Genomic DNA, 15,645 nt, shown 5'->3' with positions numbered 1-15,645 from the left:
AATTTTCCTGCGAAGATGAGTTTAGTATTTCTCACTCTGGTAACCACTTCACTGTAGTGCGCCTGTCATGTGTGGATATATCGCTGGGGGCGCTGTGTGTCCGCTCTCTCGCCCTCGGTCAGCAGTCTGAGAAAGTTTTCCATGCAGGGATGGAGGTGATTACCCACCGCTAGCAAAGGGAAGAGGGCTGAGCCTTGAAGCTGCTGGGGGAACTTGAAGAGAGCAGGGGGAGGAGGAGGAGAAGAAGGATTGATATAACAAGAGCGGCTGTCTATGCGCAGCGCAATTCTCACTCACTCCAAGTCTTTGAACCAAGACAGATAAAGGGGAGCGGGCTTTCCATTCATTGCGAGCGCAGGCAACTTTTCTTTCTTGAGTCCGTGGCGCGGGTCCGTTCACCAGATAGTACTCATATGTTTTAACCTTTTTAAAGAGCAATTGAAAACACGAGACAACGTGTCAGCGGCAGATTTTAAACTTTACGAGACCTCCAAGTTGTGCATGACATTTCTTTTAAGGACTTGAGACACTGACAGACGTTCTTCACCTACCGCGTGGTGTGGGATTTTGAGCTGAAACGGGGACATTCAAATGCAAAAGTATATGTATGAGAAAGCAATGGCTCAAGAGACCAGAAACGGAGGAACCTCTACATTAAATAACAACAATGGTGTTGACAACAGCAAGAAGAAGCTGCTAATAGCGCTCGACGTCTTCTGTCTTCTACTTGGTAAGTGTTTGAAAAGTGTTGTCTGTATTCGTCTCTCTGTTATAATTTGAGTTGTTTACGTTTTTTGGCTCGGATCAGCTGATTTGAGTCAGCTGCTTTAAACTCTGGATTTATAAAAAGCATGAACAAATAAATAGATTAAAAACGAACTGCGCTTTCTAATGGTTGGCAGTAAAAGCCTTATCGTTTTAAAAGTATTCCCTGTTATCTGTCACAGCAAGAGTACTTTATCTGCAGCATCCCCTAATCATGCAGTTCCAACACACCACCCCATGCCAACCGCAAAAAACAGTAGAAACATTCATCATTATACAGGCTATAACATTGTCTACTATAAGCTGTGTATTTGGAACAATCTCACAATAAAAACATCCTAGACATGTCATGTGTTCAAGCACATTGTTGGATGTTTATCAATCAATATAAGACTTTGACATTCTGCTGATCGACTGACACGTGTATGGTTACTCTGCTGTGACAGCATAATGAAAATGTTGTCAACAAATAATATATTGATCATTTTAAAGTCCACAGAGCATCATGGGATCTATTAGTTTAAACTTCTGCTGCCTGCCAATATGCCCGGGGCATGAATGTTTTGAAGTGTTGTAAGCTGCCCTTTTTAAATAGCCCTTGACACCCCTCCTGTGCCCTCCTAACCTTGTTCATCTGACCCTAAACCTCCAGAGGGGCCATTCTAGCTAGAGATGTCCAAATGTAGAGATGAAATTTGACTGAAGCTATAATTGAAGAGTAACAAAGTTATTGATTCATAGCTGAGAAAACTGTCACTGAAGCCGAGGCAATGTCAGTGGTCTTCACTGCTCCAACAGGCAACTTGTTTGTAATGTAAAGTTGGTGTATTAGTCCTAACTTGTTATTCAGCTGGCATACCGTCCAGATTCAGCGTTTGTGTGTGTGTGTGTGTGTTGCTTTCATAGCTGGTTTGTTTTTTGGCCGTTGTCACTGTAGTCCTTTTAGTTTCTGGCTCAGTGGCCCCCCTTTCTCTTCTCTTTGTTTTCAATCCCTCCGTCTCTCCTTTCTCTCTTTTAGAAAAGGATTATGGGAGTTGTGCTTAACTTCTACACATTCTCTCCCAGAACCCTGCAAATCCTTGGCCAGCTGCCCCTGATCACTCCACTTCAAATTTCTTTCTCTCTCTCTCTCCCCGGCTCTCCCCTTTCTAGCCCTCTTCCTCCCTCTCTGTCCATGGGACTGTGTGGAATAATTGCTTAAGCATGTGTTGTGGCAGGGGAATGCCTCTCAAATCTAACAGAGGGATGGAGAGTTGGGACGCGTGGCTGACCAGGCATAAGAGGAGCAGGTGGGAGCCGCGCAGCTTTATGTGGAGAAACTGAGGCATCAACAGTAGTAACAAAATATGCAACTTGCCACAAAGAAATAGGATTTTATCACCCAGGATGTTACAAATGGTGCAAATTAACTCCATATTTCTTGAAGCAGATCTGCTTAACAGATGCAAAGTTTTCCAGTGGGCTTATATTGGTTAGCTTATTAAAGAACCTCAGACAGAGATACGCTGTTTCATCTGAACCAATATAAATGTAGATGTGCTTTGAACGCATGTGGAGTGAATTTCCTGCTTAAACCAACTTCCTTCACTGGTTTAAAGCTTGTCTTTGCCATGTCAGAGTAAAAAACACACACACACACACACACACACACACACACACACACACATACACAACACAGAGACACAAATGGTCACACAGATTCTCCTTTGTCATGCTAAACACAAGCTGGCTGCTCAGTGCCGATTGGTTGGCCCACTTTAGTGGTGTAGGGGGGATCGCACATGGGGTTTTCAGAGGGTGGAGGGACAGGAGGGTTAAAAGAAAAAAGGATAATGCCCCGGAGAAAGAGGGGGGTTATCAGAGGGTCCTGAATGAAGAATAAGGAATGCGGGTGTGTAGGCCTCAGATGAATGCTTTGTATGGCATAAGAGCAGGGTGGTGTACACTATACAGCTATGCATAAATATCTCGTTACCTTTAATTAGTTCCTATCTGCCAGCTGGTGTTACACACACACACACAGTGCAGGGACCCCTTTCTGTATGTTGTCCATCTCGCTGACATACACACCCTCAGGCATGGGTACCACTTCTGTTTGCATAAAGGACATCTGAGGCCATCTGTAATCACACACATGTGCACAAACTAAAGACTGGTTACCTCCCTATGTTGCTTCTGCTTATTAAAGCTAATGATGCAAACACAGCAGGAGTGGAGATGAAAATAATGGACACACACCCAGCGCTCAACTGCTGGGATTGGAGTTAGCGTGTGATTTTGGCAGCTGAGCCCAAGATCATCTGCTGATTTCACTTTGGTTTGGGTTCCACTCTTACCGAGCAGCAGAGTTGATTTAGCGACGCTATAAGGAGAACACACACAAACGCCATACACTCACTATAAATACACAACCTCCGCCGCAGACTACAATTCCTTCTTCTCTTTATTTGCTGTCCTCAACATGACTGCATGCTGTCAGGTAGCCTATTATCATCCGGTTGAGGGTGGATGTTTATTGTGAAAACATCTCTGAAAGTAGCCTCACCTAAACCCAGATTAAGTTTTACACAATGCAAAGGAGATTATACATTGTGTGTTTGCTTGGCACACATTAGTGTGTCTGGGTTTGGAAGCCATTCAAGAAATTGAGCTGCAGGGGCCTTTTCTGCAGAATATAAACATGGATTGTTCTGGATTGGCTCCATTGACTTTCACTCCTGTGGGTTTATTTTAAAGCTCCACAAGATCTGTCTGGCTGTTGCTATAGTGACTAACCACTGAAATATATTAGCCACAAGATTGCCTTTCTCCATCAGCTTCTCAAATTTCTGGTTATCCGCTCTGATCTGTTTACGGTCAGGTGTGCTGTGACGTGATTTTCCACGCGTGACAGACGTTTAGATTGTTATTGTTAGCGGAGAGGAGTGTAACCTTTTGGCCTGGGGAATCAGCTTCATAACTGGCCCAGGAGAATTAACCCTATATGGCTCTAACCCAACTCTTACCTCTCCATTAGCTGCTATAGCATTACAGCAGTCAGTCACACAGACCCTCATTAAAGCTGGAGAGGTTTAACCTCTACCTCTCCAGGCCTCAGCCACTTCAATCCTCTAGCTCTACAAATATTTCCCAGAATTTCTCAAATTCTTCATCTGGCTGTAGTGCCTTGGCCAAAGACTCTTGAAGTGACATCTGGTGCAATTTTGGGAGTGAGTGAACCAGGGGGCACGATGTATGTGTATGTGCATAGTGGTGCTCAGGAAAGGGTGGGAAACGGAAAGGTAGTGTCGGTCAGAGGTAGGTGTGGTTGTGAAATTAAATCCTGTCCATTTTTTCTTTTCGGCTTCACAGCCCATTTCCATTCTCTCCCCCCCCCCCCCCCCTTCCTTCCCTCACTGCTCCCTGTCCACTTGAGCTTGTCTTCCATCTTCTTAACAGGCTTTGCACTTACGGAGAAAAATGGCATGAAAGATCTTTAATAGCCATATATTTAAACACAATAAGATGTGTAAAGTTCATTGAATGTGTAAGAAAGTATCTGCCTGACGACAAGCAACTGAGTAGTTCTTACCAATTGACTAGTAGAAAACAGTAATCAAACAGCTAGGAGGAGGTCCCTATAAACAAAACTCAAATCCCAAACAGCTAACCTTATTGCAAGGGCAAACATTTTCAAGAGGCCTGCTTGAATCTTTTCAGTAAGTAGGAGCAGTCTGCTCTGGATGACTAGCTAGCTAGATACAGATGCCCACACAGGAAAGATGAGTTAGACTTATGTGGGGGAAGAACATGATCGTATACCAAATGTACATGAAGTGTGCCATGCCAAGCAGCACTGATGTGTTGTTGTTCTAGTCAATAAATCGTAGCCATTAACTTGTTTGCTACTAGCTCTAAGAAATACCACATGTATAGATCGAGTTGTTTGCATGTTATATGTCCCTCTGTTGAAGCCACTTGACAGCCTGTTCTTCAGATCAGGTCAAAGGTCAGGCAGAAAATAGGCTGTTTTTGAACAATTGCCTGCCGTTTTCTCCGTATGACATTTCCTGTACTCACACCATGGGCTTGATGCATGCATTTGAAGGCATAGAAGAAAACGTGACATAAGATTCAGTTCTGACTATAGTCGATATATGGTATGGTATTTACTGTGTGATTACATCACTGTATGCATGCCTCTGTGTTATCTGGGGCTTTAGGGGTGGCCTGCGGTGCGTTGTTTTGTTTGTTAATGTTGTGGCTGCAGGAGGAGGCGAGGTTAGGGCTCTTAAGAAGGTGAGAAGGGTCCTCTGGCAGGAGACCATCAGTGGATTATGTAATCAGATTTAGATCAGCTGATGTTTGTTATGAAAGGCAAGGCCTCAAGGCTGCTAGTCCTTGAAGAATGTATGCAATTGTAAGTGTGCATTTTTGTGTTGAATTATATTTTGTAGTGTTGGTATTGCGGCCAGACCTTTTCAGCCAGTCGTTGTGAAATGTTACTGCTGGTGCATCAGTTAAATGACAAACCCCTGGGGTTTATGTCTGCGCAGGGCTGCCATTAGAGGTGCGTGTGGGTGTGTGCGTGTGTGTCCCATGGGGTTTATGAGGTAGAATGAGCGCCCAGAGCTGTCATTAGATGGACTGTATGGCCTCAAGGGTGAAAGAGTGTATGTATATGCACGCTTAAGTCTGCAATGCATGTGTGGGTAGCATGTGTGAGGCATCTGTGGCTTCATGTACTTGTGTGTTTGTGTGTATGTGTGTATCGCATGTGGTTCCCGTGGGCAAGCCAGCGGGATCAGGTTGACTGACTGTTTCTCTTTATGCTGGTACACAAACCAGACTCACTCATCTCTTTATACTCTTTACAACGTCTCCATCCGGTCAAACAGTTAAATTGCACAATCAAAGACTAAATTCTGACAAAAGAGATGGACAACAGCTTGTAGTTTACTCTTTGACAACAATAGTGCAGTAAAGATTCGTCCCAAGCCTCGCTCCACTCTCTCATCCCTGATTATATCCCTCTTTGGTAAACACCCTCAAACTGCTTATTTAGATAAAGCAGGATTGCTGGGCTGTTCCCTACCGTAAGCTTTTGTTAGCAGTCAATCTTGCGTATGTTTAAGCTTGTGTTAGAGTTTTTCAGTGTACGTTGGATGTTAATATCTTGTGAAGTCTAATGTGTTCGGAATAAACTCATTGATAACCTATTTCATTGAAGTTTCTAAATTTGCACACAACCGTTTTTCTAGAATCATATGAATGAGCAATCACTCAACATGGATAAAGGACATGCCATTCTTCTTATTAACATAGGATCAGCGGCGTAAAAAACATTAACATTAATACAACTAGGTTAAATGTAAATGAGAGCAGAGGCAGCATGATCTAATGCAGCAGTGCTTCATCATAGCAAACAGGCTGAAAGCTGGAGCCCAATACATCTCTCTGTTTCGCCACACTGTCCTCGCCTGGGCCTCCTCCCTGCTGTTATACAGGGCCCTGTCTGTCACTTTCTCTTGCTGCATTGCCTACTACAATCCTCTGTATTTGTGTGTGTGCACATGCTGTGCACATCCAGAGATTGGGGGTTGGGGGTCATGGAGATTTCACTGTTTCACTGAGAACAATACCCCTTTTGATGCATCTCAGCACTCTTTGTTTCGTTAACGAGGGGCCAATATGCCAGTGGCAGACAGAAGGAGGATGAAATGGAGGGAGGGAAAAAAGTGAATGAAGTAGAGATGGGAGAGTGAGAGACTCTTTTTGCTCTGCACTCAAGGGTGCTTGATTATCTGTCAGTGGTTTATGGCTGATGCTGCTTCTAGAAGCATTGTTGACTGTGTTGTGTCGTACTTATCTGCTCAGCTGTGGCCAGCGCTGCACAGTAATCAGCTCAGCATCTTCATTGGCGCAGGCCTTATCTGTGCAGCAGCCACTGAGCCCTATCCTGTTTACATACAGAGAGAAGCTCCCTTCAATACTTAACAATATACAGAAAACACTGTAGTGCTAATTCAACAACAAAAGTCTTCAGATAAACGCAGCCCATGCTGTGTTCAGAGATGGGCAGGATATTCAAGGAGCAGATGAGGGGAGGGAGGGCAAGAAAAAGAGGAATGTATTGAATTAGGTTTAGGGTAGCATTATCCAGACAGAGGCATCGGGTTTCAAAGACTCCATGGCCCTCTTCTTCGCAGCCAGGCTTTTGTCCCAGGGGGTAATAATGCCATTATGGCAACAACAGAGAAACGCCCAGCCAGCCAGCCAACCAGCCAAATAGCCTGATCTGGCCCCTGGGCACTGCTCAGGTTTCCCTTCACTGGAGCAGCTGTGCGTTTTCCCTCCTCTTTCAACTGTCAGTGCACCCAAGCATTGGGAGTGTCTTGATGAGTTGTAACTGATCTTTTTAAAATGTAATATGAATATCCTTTACTCGCCAATGTGGACCTGAGTTGATATCTCTTCAAATGTGCCTATAAGCCAACAGCAGCATTCAGAGGCGGCCCTCGCAGGTGCCTGCTGGTCAAAGTCCCCTAGAGAGTGTCCCAACAGATGCCTGTGTGTAAAGGGGCATTTATTCCTGTGAATAAAATCTCTCTGAGTAAGCACATGCTTCAGCCAGCGGCCCCCCGGTCCCTGCAGCATTCACACAGAGGGACAGGGATTCACTCTGCACACCACTCTGCTGACCTCAGCCACTCATATGTGTGTGTGAGTGCCTGTGTCTATTTGTGAGCTTTGTACATGTGTGCGACACATCAGCAGTCAGCTTGTGCAAACAAAGGGACAGATTTCTAGGGCCAAACATCTGTTTACATGTGTGCATGTTCTAAATGTATATTTTCCTAAACAGTGATTAGGCGTAAGGAAAAACCTGGGTGGTTTTTATGGAGCCGAGTTTGTTTATTTGGATTGTGCAAGCATTATTAAAGCCCTGTGTGGCTGACAAATCAAAAATGTTTGAGAAAGGCTTTGCTTAAGTTGCCACTGGAACCACAGTAATCCACTTAAACACACACACACACAGACACACACTCTAACATTTAATAGGCAGTTTTTCATGGGCTGCTGTACGCGGTAGTATAATCCTAGATATGTCACATCCCTCACCTTTGACCCTTGGCCCTGTGGATACTTCCAGGGCCTGTCATGAACCTCAGCCAACCTATGCACACTATCCCCAAATGTCTGGAAGGCCACACATACTCACAGCTTCACCGACATACAGAGAGGGTGAACTGTGAGGGCTAACAGCACCGTGTAGTTTTGGACGTGTGAACGATTTCAAAAAGTGTGTGTGTGTTAGTTAAATAAAGTGTATGTACCAAGTCTCCATAAAACAAATTCATTCTAATTACTTGCCACTGAGGGAGCCAGCTTCCTGCTCACCTGCCTTCCTCTCTATAATAATGTCTACCAGAATAGTCTCTGATCCCTTGTTCTTATCAGATACACTCAAACAGCACACACGCTCTCACTGTTCACGCTCTCACTGTTCGCACACTCACTGCTAATTTCCTCAAACATTCAAACACACACTGCAATTACACTGTGGGAGAGGGCCTTTATCCAAATTAATGGACAAGAGGGCTGTGTTCACCTAATTCAATAAAGACACTCTGTCATTTCCTCTCTACAGACTGAGAGTCACACACATATTAAATAACAACAACATATAATCTACTTAAGAGTGGCCTTTAGCGACAGGTTATGTTGCAGGGTGTGTGTAGATTTGGAGCTTGAACTGAATGAATGTCAAAGGTTTTCTCGAGAGACTGGGATGAAATACACCAGTGAAGGTAATTAAACTGTAGACATAAGCCAGATTTCTCTGTCATAACAACACGCAAACACATATATCTTGTTTCTTAGTTTGTGGGGAGAAATGTTGGTTCCTTAAGATAAATTGGTAGGATAAAGAGATAAAGAAGGGAAGACATCATTCTTGTTCGGCTTTAAGTAGTCCATCAAGTTAAGAACTGCAACTGATGTCAGAAAAAAGCAATGCCTCAAACAATTGTCCAGAGCCCAAGGGGATGTCTTGAAATAGTTTGTTTTCTTAACAATCCCAAGGTTTGAGGTTTGATGGACAGCCTTGAACATGAATATACTGTGGGAGGAGTTGAGCCATTCATTTACTAACGGCTTTCTGAATTGTTGTAGAGCAGTGAGAAAAATCATAGAAGAAAAGACAACGTGGGATTGATGGACTTGCCAGTCTGTCCAGAAAAGTCCCCCTCAGCCTCCGCCCTGTCTAACCTTCCTCTGAATTCTTGGACCCACTTCTTTAGGACAGGTCACATGGTGTGCTTGAGAGACAGGAGGAGGAAATCCTCCATTAGAGCACGCCACAATACCCCTTCCTCTGCACTGCTCCGCCTCCCATTCACCTCGCACTGTGACTGCTGACACTCCAGCTCGCTCACCATAATCACGATATCATTCTAGTTCTGTTCCCCAGAGCCATGAAAGCCCATTAAAATGTCAATAGAGAACCAGAGAGGGGAGAGAGTCACGTGAGAAGGGGAAGCTTGCCACTACAATTTCAGCAGATACGCAGGTGTAGCTCTACAGGAAAATTAGTGCAATGTCAAAGGGAATTAACCTTTTGAACAACAAAGAAGATAAGCTGCCTTAAGAATAACCATTGTGTTCTCCGCTGAATATACATATACAATACAGTTGGTCTTTAGATGAGAGAAAGTAATGATAAATGATGTAATGATGAAACACATTTCTCTCACTTCCTGTTTTTCTGCCTGAAGTGTAAAACTCAGACTTCATGGTGTTAGCCCAGCTAATCTATTAGCTAACTCGCGATACCAAATTTAACTCCTAAGCCAATCAAACGAGTGCTTGCTGGATAATCTCTGTCACACAAACAACTGGTGCATGCACACTCTCACACACATACATACACAGCTACATAAAGTTCAACGTAAATACATATGCATGGCAAACCATATATAAACATTCTTTTTGTGCCATGAATTCTAGCATGCAGTGGAGCATGAACATGTGAGTGGATTTACGGATGGAAAATAAGTACAGTACACACACACGCACATTCGCACCGGCATGACCTCTCTCTCTCTCTCTCTCTCGCTCTCGCTCTCGCTCTCGCTCTTGCTCTCTCTCTCTCTCTCTCTCTCTCTCTCTGACCTGTGGTAAGTAGTGTTTAGTGGTCTGCAGCGGTTCTCCTCGTAGACTGAAAGAGAGAAATGCATGACAGGATCTGATAAGACAAATAGAACTGTTCCTCAAACTCGCCAAGCCACCCACTTAGGATGTGTTTTTTTCTCCTGTTGCATTCTGCATACTTTCTATTGCTGCCCCTCTCTCTCCTTCTCTAAATTGATTTATTTTTTAGGCTCAAATTATTCTCAGATGCCTCTTTGGGCCTTTTAACAGCAGCTAAGCTTAAGGCTCGGTTGCTCTAAAAGCTCAAAACTCCATACCTCTCCATCAAGGCAAAACAATAAACTGGTGAAAATAGTTAAAAGATGATAGATACAATAGATATAAAATGTAAATGTAGGTTCTGTGTCAATACCGCAGGTGCTCCCCCGTCTGAAGTGAGGGTTTGAGATTCTCAGGCATCACTGAATGATCTCCTGACAGAGCTTGCAAAATAGTTGTTTTTTAATTCACTGACACACCACAGGCCTTAGCCAACAGCCCAACCCTCCTCTTTTCTCTTTTTATATCTCTCCCTTTTTCTGACACTCCCTTTCCTCTCCCTCTGGGTCAGCAGGCCCTGTGAAGGTCACCCGCTCTTTGTCCTATTGCCATTAAACAGGTCATATTTCTTCACGACGCTGATTGCAGGAGAGGCTCAGACTAGGGTCCGTAGAGTTGGAGTTACTTTGTGCTGAGAGGTTCATGTGCTAAATGTGGTATGCCCACATACCAGGCTGTTTTCAGGGTGATTGCATGGGGGGGCAGCACAAAACAGCTTGGCATTTCAAGGCTGGGCGGCATGCGGACAGAGAGGCTTTCATGAACTCTCAATAGATAGTGTTGAGGTGCTGTTTTTCGATCGGTTTAGGGTCCAAGCACCAGTTTGTTTGTGTGTGTGTATGTGTGTGTGTGTGTGTGTGTGTGTGTGTCATGTCTGTAAGCCCATGACCTCCTTTCACTTCTTCTCATTAGCATGTGAATCCCCCCTCCACAAGTAGGCTAGAGTGGAGGGACGGAGAGAGAGAGGGAAGGAAAAAGACTAGAAATTGGAAAAGCAGAGCAATGAGAAAAAGAGAGATTGGCAATTTCAGAAAAAGTGTGTGTTTACCCAACAAAACTCATTGTTAACATGGACTTAAACATGGACTTAAAGGTGTTAGCTGTACCCAGTTTCAAAGGGGCATTAAGCTAAAAGACAGAAACAGAAACATGTATTGCCCACGTAATTCTGTGTGAACAGGCTCACCCAAAGCTAACCCTGCCTGTTGTGTGGACAGTGTGGTTCTCAGACGCCACTTGAGCCTGGCCTGGCCCTGTGTGGGCCCACCAGCAGCCTGTCCAGCCCTGGCACTGCACCCTGTTTGTGCAGGTGTCTGCCTCAATGACCTGCCCACCTGCTGCCCTCTGCCAACCCCTGGAGAAATAGACAGTCTGTTTCTATTACACTGAAACTTCAAATAATAGAAAAATGCCTAAATCTCGTATGGCTTTTTTGCTGTTTGGAAGGATTGTTTGGTACAAATGAAAAAAAGAAGCTGCAAAATTCTCAAGATGTTTTTACTGAGATGATTCTTAAACCTGAGATCAGAAGTTGACAAAAGACTCTCACTTCAAAGTCAATTTAGCATTTGTTCTGGAGCTTTAAATGTATCGTGTGAATTTCATCAGCATTTGGAGTAACCTAAGTGTTCATGGAAATGTAGACATTGAAATTATTTTAAAATCTGAAGGCACTTATGTTCAAGGGCTCCTTGTGTTGAGCTGTAAAGTTCATTCTCGACCTCAAAACTCCCATTTTTTTAGACGACATTCAAAATGATAATTTCCTATGGTCAAAAATCACATATTCATAAAGAAGGATAAAATGAAGAAAAAATGGCTATTTGGCGATATAAGTGTAGACATGGACTCATTGACACCTGAGACAACACTTTCTTATTTCAAGTGAGAGCAGATGTCACACCTGTGGGAGCCTCCTGTGGGTTTCCACAAGCATGCATAACAAAGTGTGTTTTGAGGTCTCGTGTGAATGGTTACCAATGATTGCTGTGTTGTTAAGGACAGACCAGTAACAGGAGCTCCTTTTCCCATCACTGGTGAGACAAGAGCCACGGTTCACAGCCGCATTAGAAACATTCATGAGTAGAATTCTGACTTTGACCCAAATGTCAAAAAATCCCTGTGATGTGAGCTAACCACCCAAACCGCATGTGGGAGTAGTTTCTGTGCAGTCTGCAGATGAATGTATATGTTGGTGTGTCTGTGTGTGGGTCTTCAGGACGCCTTTGTGTCTTCAGCCCACTATATTTATGAGCTACTACAGTCAGACGTACACACACCAAACGTGCTCTCATGTGAAAAATGTTCCAGAGTTGGGTGGGCTTAGTTATGTTTTTCTTGGTACTCACACTTTTTAAAGGAAAGTGTCAGCCAGAGTTTGCATGCCTGTAGTACTTTAATTTGGAGATATGCATTTTACAATTAAATGTGAGTGTGCATGAGTGCATTGAACATTTAGCACTGCTTTCAGGTTGTGTGTCTTTTATTGAGGTCATTGAACAAGCTCTTTAAGATCCTCATTAAGCCTGTTACTAAAGCAGTAGTTTGTCATATTAGTAGTTATGCTTTTTCATTCACAGGGGAATAAAAGAACATAGATATCACTCTAGTTTTATGGTAAATATGTGGCCTCTGGTTAGCTTAGCACAAGACTTGAAGCAGGGTAAAACAGCTAGACTGGCTTGCTTCAAAGGTAATAACATCTTGCTGTAAACAAAGGTTAGTCACGATCATGTTAAATGTAATTTTTTGAATACATCCAAACCTGGATTTTATTACTAGGCTAGCTGTTTTCTTTGTCAGCCTCTATGCTAAGTTGTTTTCTATCAACAACAACACTCTAACTAGAATGGCACTCTCTTTCCCTGCAATCTATAACACTAAAGTCCTCAAAGTATTGACATAGTACCCATGTTGGTATGTTTCCTTTGTCTCCAATAATGGACCCCTAGTCTTGAATGTCCATCTGTATTTGCTCTGTCAGGAGGGGTATCCTAATGCTAAAGAATCACCCTCAATTCTCTAAGGCCTGGTGTCGCACTGTCAACAGAGGCAGCAGGAGGTAGTGTGCTGAGTATACAATCTGATTAATGTTAGCATACACAAACCTGTGAAGGACTCTTAAAGTGTTGTTTAATGTGATATTCATTTTCAGCTTACAGGTAAGTAGAGTTATCTGTATGATGCCGTATGATTCCCCATGTTAGGTGTGTGCGTGGGTTCATACATCCGTTCATGTATGTGTGTATGTGTAGCTATGCTGCCCAGCCTGGTCCTGCATCGTACCTCTGTGCGTCCGTACCAGAGGGGTTTCTACTGCAGTGACTCCAGCCTGAGATACTCCTACAAGAAGAGCACCGTGTCCTCCTCAGTGCTCACTGTCGTTGGGTTGACACTGCCCTCGGTGTCCGTAAGTCCCACAAACAAAGAGCACTCGGTGTTGGGGAACAGTGAAGGCAGGTACAGGGATTGCTGATGGTTCATGGTGCTGGCTGAGAAAGAGTGACGACGAGAATTTGAGAGAAAAAAATATATTTAGTAATTTATGGTGTCAGTCTGATTTGAAAAATTCATCACTCTCAGATTACCATACATGACAACCTTAAGCAACACCTGTTTTTGCCATATCCCATGATCCCCCGGTGCTGTGTGCTCCTTGTGCTCCCCGTTTATGTCTGTGTCACTGACCTGGTGCTTTTATGCTCTCTCTCTCTCTCTCTTTCTGTCCTTCTCTCTCTTTGCTCCCCTCTTTCATGTGTCTTTTGTAGCTAGCCTGCCTTTCCTGATCATTGAGACTAGCACCATAAAGCCGTACCAGCGCGGGTTTTACTGTTCGGACGAGTCCATCCGCTTCCCCCGAAAAGAGGGAGACACCATTAGCGATGCCGTGCTTTGTGGTGTTGGCATTCTTATTGCCATCTTCTCTGTAAGTCGACTTTTAAACCTCCCTTTGTTTACTGCTTGTACTCCAATTTAAAGTCACTTCTTTTCAAATCTTGGTTACCATGCTCCGATAGATTAGTCTCACTAACATAGCCCCTTATTCAAAAGTTTGAGTGATTTCTATCATGCAACATTTTCCCCCAAAACTCCAGTCTTTTGCTTCAAATGTTCTCTATATGTCCTACCCTTTCATCCTAAGCTTTCTCCGTCATACTTTATTCTTCCGTATCAGCTTTGACTCATCCAAACTATTTGTAGTGGTCTGTTAGCTAGTCAGTGGTGGTGAGAGGCCCCCCAAGCAACATTTGTGTGTGTGGGTTGACACATGCATACCAATGACCAAAGAGATTTTACAAGCCTTTGGTCCATTCTCAAACCTCTGACTCGCATCCCTGCACTCTGACTCCATGCCCTTTCTGCCCTGTACATTACCCCGGTGGAATATGTCAGTGCTCTCTCCCATGCCCACAGTGCCTCACATATGGCCTGAGGCATCTTCCCAGATAGCAACAGCATGAAGTCCCCATTCCCATGACTTGACTCCGGCTCGAAAGAGGGAATGGCTCTAGTCTAGTGCCAGCTAATTAGAGGGGGGTCATTGTGAGTGGAAACATGTTATAATGACATTTGGCGCGGTATGTGTACGTCAATTTGTGCCACGTGGTCAGGCTAGATTATCTTTACAGCCACCAGGCTCTTTGTGGCACAGCCCCCTCATAAGTTCCCAGACTAAGACGTCGCTTCGCCGCCATCTCCTCGCCATCAGCCTGGTGGGCACACACACACGCTTTACCACCTCAGCTCTTCTCCTTATTGGAACCAGGAGACTGTGTTAGTTAGCTCTCTTTAAATGTTCACGTGTGGGCAAGCTGGCGTGTCTCACACAGCTGTGTTTCATTAGAGGCATCTACTGCCATACCGACACCATTCCTTCAACACACATACACGCTCACTCATGCAGGCACACACACACATATACATGCATTGGTAGCGGATTCCAGTTAGGTCTCTTGTTTATCTTCGCTGCAAGGGAAATCCCAACAGTCCTTCTGGTCAGACATATCTATGTCTAAAAGGCCACGTTTCGACTGGGAAAAACAGTGTTAGCTATAGCTGGATACAGATCAATAAGCCTACCTATTGAGGATCCAAATAAACCCTCCTGGCATCTATTGAGCCCCTTCCTCTGATCAGAAAGTTCTGTAGTATATATGACAGGATCTGTCTGCACTAAGATAAACTCAACACACACCAATAAACCAAGCCAGGGAGATACAGAAGGGGCGGAGAGGTTTGAATGCAAATGCCGACAACCCAAATAAACTTCGCTGTCCTGTATCAGCCTCCTGTAGTTCTAAGCTTAAGCTTAGATCATAACAATCCTTTGACAATAGCACACACACACACACACTAATGCGCCACTATGTTTGTTTCTTCTGGCTCTAAGCCTGCCAGCTGACCACCCAATATGCAGGATAAATGTGTTTATCAAACCTAACAGCACACAAACAATAGATGTAAATACACAAACATTATGTATCTGTATTAACTTGGTAGGGTGCCTGGGGAAAGGCTCAGCCTGCAGATGTGTATACATTAAAAGTCTTAATGCTGTTTGCATTAACAGTACTTAGTGTCTGCTGGCTTAGAGATAGGCAGGTAAATATTTTCCTGAGAGAATGTAGGTAGAAGAGTGAAGCCTTGTGT

The 15,645-nt window shown here is 44.0% G+C and overlaps 1 protein-coding gene across 2 annotated transcripts in view; it reads left to right on the top strand.

Moving 5' to 3' along the window:
- Positions 1–156: 156 nt before the first annotated feature.
- Positions 157–15,645, top strand: part of plpp3 (phospholipid phosphatase 3) — a 28,062-nt gene continuing 12,573 nt past the window's right edge. The window contains exons 1-2 of one of the 2 annotated variants that reach the window (XM_063891891.1): positions 157–730; positions 13,251–13,405. In XM_063891891.1, the coding sequence (XP_063747961.1) occupies positions 592–730; positions 13,251–13,405 (294 nt within the window). In that variant the 5' untranslated portion in view covers positions 157–591. Of the gene's footprint in view, positions 731–13,250; positions 13,406–13,763; positions 13,922–15,645 lie in introns of both variants that reach the window. The other variant, XM_063891889.1, reaches the window with a different exon arrangement.

The sequence above is a fragment of the Eleginops maclovinus genome, chromosome 9 (assembly GCF_036324505.1).
Source record: "Eleginops maclovinus isolate JMC-PN-2008 ecotype Puerto Natales chromosome 9, JC_Emac_rtc_rv5, whole genome shotgun sequence".
NCBI classification, from domain to species: domain Eukaryota; kingdom Metazoa; phylum Chordata; class Actinopteri; order Perciformes; family Eleginopidae; genus Eleginops; species Eleginops maclovinus.
Note: the sequence above shows the minus strand (reverse complement) of the source record. Positions and strands in the feature narration are given on the sequence as shown.